This window comes from Eleutherodactylus coqui, chromosome 7, assembly GCF_035609145.1.
Source record: "Eleutherodactylus coqui strain aEleCoq1 chromosome 7, aEleCoq1.hap1, whole genome shotgun sequence".
In the NCBI taxonomy this organism is placed as follows: domain Eukaryota; kingdom Metazoa; phylum Chordata; class Amphibia; order Anura; family Eleutherodactylidae; genus Eleutherodactylus; species Eleutherodactylus coqui.
Window position 1 is genome coordinate 9,056,857 of NC_089843.1, and position 6,618 is coordinate 9,063,474.

General features: G+C 59.6%; 1 protein-coding gene across 1 annotated transcript in view; it reads left to right on the forward strand.

Annotated features, from left to right (window-relative positions):
- Nucleotides 1-5,527, forward strand: part of PAIP2B (poly(A) binding protein interacting protein 2B) — an 11,507-nt gene extending 5,980 nt beyond the window's left edge. The window contains exons 3-4 of the mRNA XM_066572856.1: nucleotides 629-805; nucleotides 4,315-5,527. Of these exons, the coding sequence (XP_066428953.1) occupies nucleotides 629-805; nucleotides 4,315-4,371 (234 nt within the window). The 3' untranslated portion in view covers nucleotides 4,372-5,527. The remainder of the gene's footprint in view (nucleotides 1-628; nucleotides 806-4,314) is intronic.
- The last annotated feature ends 1,091 nt before the right edge of the window (nucleotides 5,528-6,618 follow it).

The following is a 6,618-nucleotide window of genomic DNA, read 5'->3' on the forward strand; positions in this document are numbered from 1 at the left end:
TCACGCTGCCGGGCGCCTCGCTGGAGATCTGTGAGCTGTGCCGATATGAACCCCGTTCTTCTGAAGGGTCCTACATAGGAGCGGTGTTTTCCTGCTGCCGTAAAGAATCGCTGCCCATCCGTTGCCCGTTGTTGTCAGTGGGGCCGGGCTCACGCGAACGGGTCACTAGCGGACTACAGCTGTGAGTCCGGCGGGTGACCCTGCGTATGTCCGCGGAGGCTCGCCGTTGGTCAGGCGCTGTACAGGTATTTTGTGTTTTTTAAACTCGTGGTTGTATTTTCTGCACCGTCGCTCAGCGGTGACGCGGGGTATCCATGCCAACGCGCCATGTTAATTGCGGATGAGCTGCGGGATGGACGCCTCCAATGCCTGTCATGGAGGCCGTCCGTGCGGAATCCGCACAAGAATGGCGCATGCAGTGATTTATTTCCGCTCTATTGTTAATGGATGCGGATATTCCGCGGATCGTCTGTGCGGGTGACTCCCACAGATTGCACAATCCAAATCCGGTCGTGTGACACTGGCCTTAGCGGCAGCCGTAGGGGCCCATCTGGTCACTTCTGTGCTTCCCTCACCAACCACTAGGGGCGCCCCTGGTAATGACTATGCCTTGTCTGTCACCCTGCAGGTGGAGGAAGAGTTACAAGAACAGGAGTTCCTGGACCGCTGCTTCCAGGAGATGTTGGACGAAGAGGATCAGGACTGGTTCATCCCTTCGCGCGATTTGCCGCAGGGGGTGGGGCAGTTGCAGCAGCAGTTAAATGGTCTCACAGTCAATGACGTTCACAATTCAGAGGACATCTTGGTAAGTGCGCCAATCATCGTGTCAGCAGGGACCGACTAACAAACTTGGCATCTGTCGTTTGGTCACTGCAGCCGATACGAGGGGGGAGTCAGGAACGGTCATGTGACGAAAAATGCGCAATTTGTGGGGTCCACCATCCCTATCTGATTGGGGGGAGTCCAACTGCCGGCACCTCCGCCCATCGGGCTACGTGAGCGCTGTGACCTCTTCGGTTTTTGGACCTGCTTCTGATCATATGCAGATTCCGAGGAGGGCCGCTCTTATACTCACACCGCTCTTTACCGCGGCGTCCTGAGCATCGCACTCACCGTAGTACCACACGCCCATTGATTTTAATGGGACTTCTCAGACCTGGGCCCGAACACGGCAGCTTTAACGCTGCTGTCCTGCTTCAGCGCGTCCGTGTCATAAAGCGCTGTCACATGTTCAAAAACACCTTGAAATCGCAGTAAATCCGTGCCAAGCAGCGTTGACCTGAACGCATGTGTGAGACTGGCGTGATGGAATCTGAGAAGAGGCTGTAGCGCTCGCTTGAACCCTGCTGGCCACTTGAAACGGCTAGTGGGTGGTGGTGCTGGGAGGCGGACCCCACCGATCAGAAGGCGGGGTACCTAGACATACCCCCCCCCCCCCCCCCCCCCCCCCCCCCCCCCCCCAAAGAATACAGAATATGCAGAGTTCACGGTTTGACGTTTCTCCTCCGGCATTTCCTGATGAAATGCTGCAGCACGGGAGGGTGGGAGTGCGGTGCGTAGAGGGGCCCGGCCGTTGGCACGGGAGGGTGTGAGTGCAACATGTAGAGGGGCTGCGCCGACTGTGGTGTAGAGGGGCCGGGCACGGGAGGGTGGGAGTGCGCTAACTCGGATGGGAGTGCGGTGCGTAAAGGGGCTGGGCCGTTGGGCACGAGAGGGTGAGAGTGCGGCGTGTGGAGGGGCCGGGCGCGGGAGGCTGAGAGTGCGACGTGTGGAGGGGCCGGGCGCGGGAGGCTGAGCGCGGCGTGTGGAGTGCCGGGCGCGGGAGGCTGAGAGCGCGGCGTGTGGAGGGGCCGGGCGCGGGAGGCTGAGAGCGCGGCGTGTGGAGGGGCCGGGCGCGGGAGGCTGAGAGCGCGGCGTGTGGAGGGGCCGGGCGCGGGAGGCTGAGAGCGCGGCGTGTGGAGGGGCCGGGCGCGGGAGGCTGAGAGCGCGGCGTGTGGAGGGGCCGGGCGCGGGAGGCTGAGAGCGCGGCGTGTGGAGGGGCCGGGCGCGGGAGGCTGAGAGCGCGGCGTGTGGAGGGGCCGGGCGCGGGAGGCTGAGAGCGCGGCGTGTGGAGGGGCCGGGCGCGGGAGGCTGAGAGCGCGGCGTGTGGAGGGGCCGGGCGCGGGAGGCTGAGAGCGCGGCGTGTGGAGGGGCCGGGCGCGGGAGGCTGAGAGCGCGGCGTGTGGAGGGGCCGGGCGCGGGAGGCTGAGAGCGCGGCGTGTGGAGGGGCCGGGCGCGGGAGGCTGAGAGCGCGGCGTGTGGAGGGGCCGGGCGCGGGAGGCTGAGAGCGCGGCGTGTGGAGGGGCCGGGCGCGGGAGGCTGAGAGCGCGGCGTGTGGAGGGCCGGGCGCGGGAGGCTGAGAGCGCGGCGTGTGGAGGGGCCGGGCGCGGGAGGCTGAGAGCGCGGCGTGTGGAGGGGCCGGGCGCGGGAGGCTGAGAGCGCGGCGTGTGGAGGGGCCGGGCGCGGGAGGCTGAGAGCGCGGCGTGTGGAGGGGCCGGGCGCGGGAGGCTGAGAGCGCGGCGTGTGGAGGGGCCGGGCGCGGGAGGCTGAGAGCGCGGCGTGTGGAGGGGCCGGGCGCGGGAGGCTGAGAGCGCGGCGTGTGGAGGGGCCGGGCGCGGGAGGCTGAGAGCGCGGCGTGTGGAGGGGCCGGGCGCGGGAGGCTGGGAGCGCGGCGTGTGGAGGGGCCGGGCGCGGGAGGCTGGAGCGCGGCGTGTGGAGGGGCCGGGCGCGGGAGGCTGGGAGCGCGGCGTGTGGAGGGGGCGGGCGCGGGAGGCTGGGAGCGCGGCGTGTGGAGGGGGCGGGCGCGGGAGGCTGGGAGCGCGGCGTGTGGAGGGGGCGGCGCGGGAGGCTGGGAGCGCGGCGTGTGGAGGGGCGGGCGCGGGAGGCTGGGAGCGCGGCGTGTGGAGGGGGCGGGCGCGGGAGGCTGGGAGCGCGGCGTGTGGAGGGGCCGGGCGCGGGAGGCTGGGAGCACGGCGTGTGGAGGGGCTGCAGCGTTGAAGGGTTCTTTCACATGGGCTACAAATCGCTTGTTTTTGTAGCGATGCAGCCGTGATACACTCCGCATGTATGTGAAGCCCGTGTTCTAGCGGGTTCCTTCACATCAGCCAGGCTTTGTCTGTTGCCGTGTGCTGCTGTGATTTGCGCTGTCTTGTAACCCGTGTTCCCCTTGGAGCCTCCTTGCTTTTTGCATTGTTCAGCCCGTACCCGCGATTTCCATGCGATATTTTAACCTTACAAACCCCTCCCAGCCGCCTGTGATTTTTGTAACGCCGTATCGCAGTCGCCCGTGTGAGAGAGGCCCTACTGGAGTCCGTACCGAATGCTGTTCCATACGATAACGGCGCGCTCAGCACCTCCTCGCAGAGTACCGGGGATTCTGATCCCTACTGAGGAATTGCTCTGCATGCGACTATCTTATGTAATATATAAAGGCCTGTAACCTGCAGCTTTTGGCCCTGTGATGTACATTGGGCTGTGTCCGCACGGGCGGGTGTTCTCACGATGCGACAGCGCTACAAATCGCAGGTATGTGGAGCCCATGCTTTCCTACGGGCTCTTCCACAGCAGCGATGGTTTGTAGCACGCTCTATACAGCCGCGTTTTCCAATGTTTTGTGGCCCTTGTTTCCCTATGGAGCCGTCCTCTCTGTTGCATCGCACCAAAATGCGGTTTTTGTGCGATGCAACTTGTACAGTAGGAAATCCTACAGTAAAAGCCCTAAAATAAGCCCTCGCAGCAGAAAAAAAAGATCACATCACCTAGAAGCGCTGTCCGGCTCCGGCCCGTCTCCTCACCGATCCCCGGCACTGGTCTTTAGCAGGGGATTGAAAAATCCCTGCCTCGTGGAAGCGCTGCGTCTGACTGGCTGAGTGCTGTGACGCTTAGCCAATCAGAGACAGCACTTCCAGGAGGCGGGGACTTTTCAATCCCCAGCCAGAAGAGATGTTGAAGACCAGTGCCTGGGATCGGGGAGAAGACGGGCCGGAGCTGGACAGTGCTGCCTAGGTGTGGTGTGTTTGTTTTTTTTTTCTCTGCAACTAGGGCTTATTTTTGGGGTAGAGCTCATATTTTAAGCCCCCTGCCATTCGTGTGGAAGAGGACTAAGGCTTTTACCCTAGAACTGTGTAAAAGAGTGTTTAATGAGAGCCGTTTGGTCCGTTGTGTCGCTAGTAGAGCGAAGCGTGATTGTTCTCCGTAAGGGAAACGGAGTCCTCCTGTAGATATGGGACCTTTTGGGTTGAAACGCACATAAAAACATTTATTTTTCCTCTTCAGAGCAAAAGCAACCTGAACCCGGACGCGAAGGAGTTTGTCCCCGGAGTGAAGTATTGAACATTTACATCCAACTTTTTAAAAATCAAAACAAAAAAAGACAAAAAAGACTTTGTTTTTTTTTTTTTTCTTTTTTTTTTTCCTTAATCTTCAGGACAAAGCTGCACAAATCCGGGGGGAGGGGGTTTCCGGCTAGTGATGCTAGAGCTCGACACTGTGACTCGAGTACCTTCTATGTGGGAATGTTCTTCAGGCGTCTCCCTCCCCTCTTACAGCATCTATTATGGCGGTTTACTTGTCGGACTCCATATCTCTTTTTCTTTTCCTCCACTGCTGGGTGCAGCCTTCATCCAACCCACCGAACGACATGGAAGGTTCCAAATCAATATCTTAAGTCCACCCCCCGATCCTCCGACCCACCATCCCAGGAGCATTGGACCAGTGCTTGGTGCCCACTTTCCTGCATCCGTCTATGAATTGGGGGACGTGTATTTCCAGGTCTCATCTGCTTGAGGTGCCGGAGGGTTTTTGTTTTTCTCCTTTCAGCTTTACTCAGGATCCGGGGTGTTCCTGACTCGGCGTGTTCTTGGTTTTCAGTGTTCAGCGACCCTGGGCCACGTTCTTCTCATCATGGGGAGCTTTTCTCGCTTCAGTTGCTTGCATTGTGGACGTTGTACGTTTTGTGTCCTACCCACCACCCGCCGCCACTATTTGCCTCTTTGTTGCAATTATGCTGCATCTGAACCGTCATCCATGATTTATCAAGGAAAAACACTAAGCTACATGTCTTGGCTGATTCTGAATGATGTTACGGGGGTCCCCCCTAATGAGGGGCCGCCCATCCCCAGCATGGCTGTGCCATGGTGCAATCATCAGTCAGAGACCTCCAATGCCAACAAACATGAACTCTGGCTGGCGTCCCTCCTTTCCCGTCTTAATGATGATGTAGATCGAGCTTTCCATGATCCAGGCTACGATATCACTAGTAAAAGCATTGCTAACAGGGGGTCCCTTGTAACATTAGTCTGGGGGCCGCAGCCCTCCCCACAACCTCTTCTCTATCTGCAATGATTGTAATGCACAGAGCCTGTTAAGAGGACCATTGAATAAGCTATATCTTTTAACACTGCCTCTGGGGTCGCCATACTGTTTTTATGATGTGATACGGAAAGCTGCAGACAGAAAAAAACAAAAAAAATAAAGCCGCCTGATCATTCTACGCGTCTGAGTGTTTGGTGTTGAGGCCGTGCTGCTGCTGAGGGGTTATTGGAGATGTTACACAACTACTCATGAGATGTAACCTGGATCAGTAGGTAAGCGCTTCATCTAGGACAGTGAGATCCCAACTTTTAGCACTGGGGAACCCTTGAAAAACAACATTTCTCTTTGGAGGAGTCTTGCCAAAATAGGCTGGCTCTGTGACAAATCATGATGACTCTGCTGCAAAATCCAGACCCCCCATAAGGCACAATTTATTTCGTTCAGCAGATCCCTGTATTAATTCAGTCCCCACAATCAGTGACTTCTCAGCCAGAGCCTCACCATTCTCCTTTTGCAGTATCACATTGAGTTTCACCATTTCCCCTCAGTAATCGCAGCCAGAACTTTACAATTCCACCCTTTAAGTAATCCAGCCTACAGCCTCACCATTTCCCCTCAATAATCCCATTCCTAGAACTACCATTTCTCCCTAGCAGTTATTTCATCCAGAGCATTGCCATCCCCCCCCAGTAATCCTAGCTGGAGCACTGCCATTCCCCCCCCCCTTCCCCGGTAGTCCTAGCTGGAGCATTGCCATTCCACCCCCCCACCCCCCGGTAGTCCTAGCTAGAGCATTGCCATCCCCCCCCAACCCCCGGCAGTCCTAGCTAGAGCATTGCCGTCCCCCCCCCCCCCCCAACCCCCGGCAGTCCTAGCTAGAGCATTGCCGTCCCCCCCCCCCCCCCCCCCAACCCCCGGCAGTCCTAGCTAGAGCATTGCCGTCCCCCCCCCCCCCCCAACCCCCGGCAGTCCTAGCTAGAGCATTGCCGTTCCCCCCCCAACCCCCGGCAGTCCTAGCTAGAGCATTGCCGTCCCCCCCCCCCCCCAACCCCCGGCAGTCCTAGCTAGAGCATTGCCGTTCCCCCCCCCCCCCCCCAACCCCCGGCAGTCCTAGCTAGAGCATTGCCGTTCCCCCCCCCCCCCCCAACCCCCGGCAGTCCTAGCTAGAGCATTGCCGTTCCCCCCCCCCAACCCCCGGCAGTCCTAGGTAGAGCATTGCCATTCCCCCCCCCCCCCCCCCCAACCCCCGGCAGTTCTAGCTAGAGC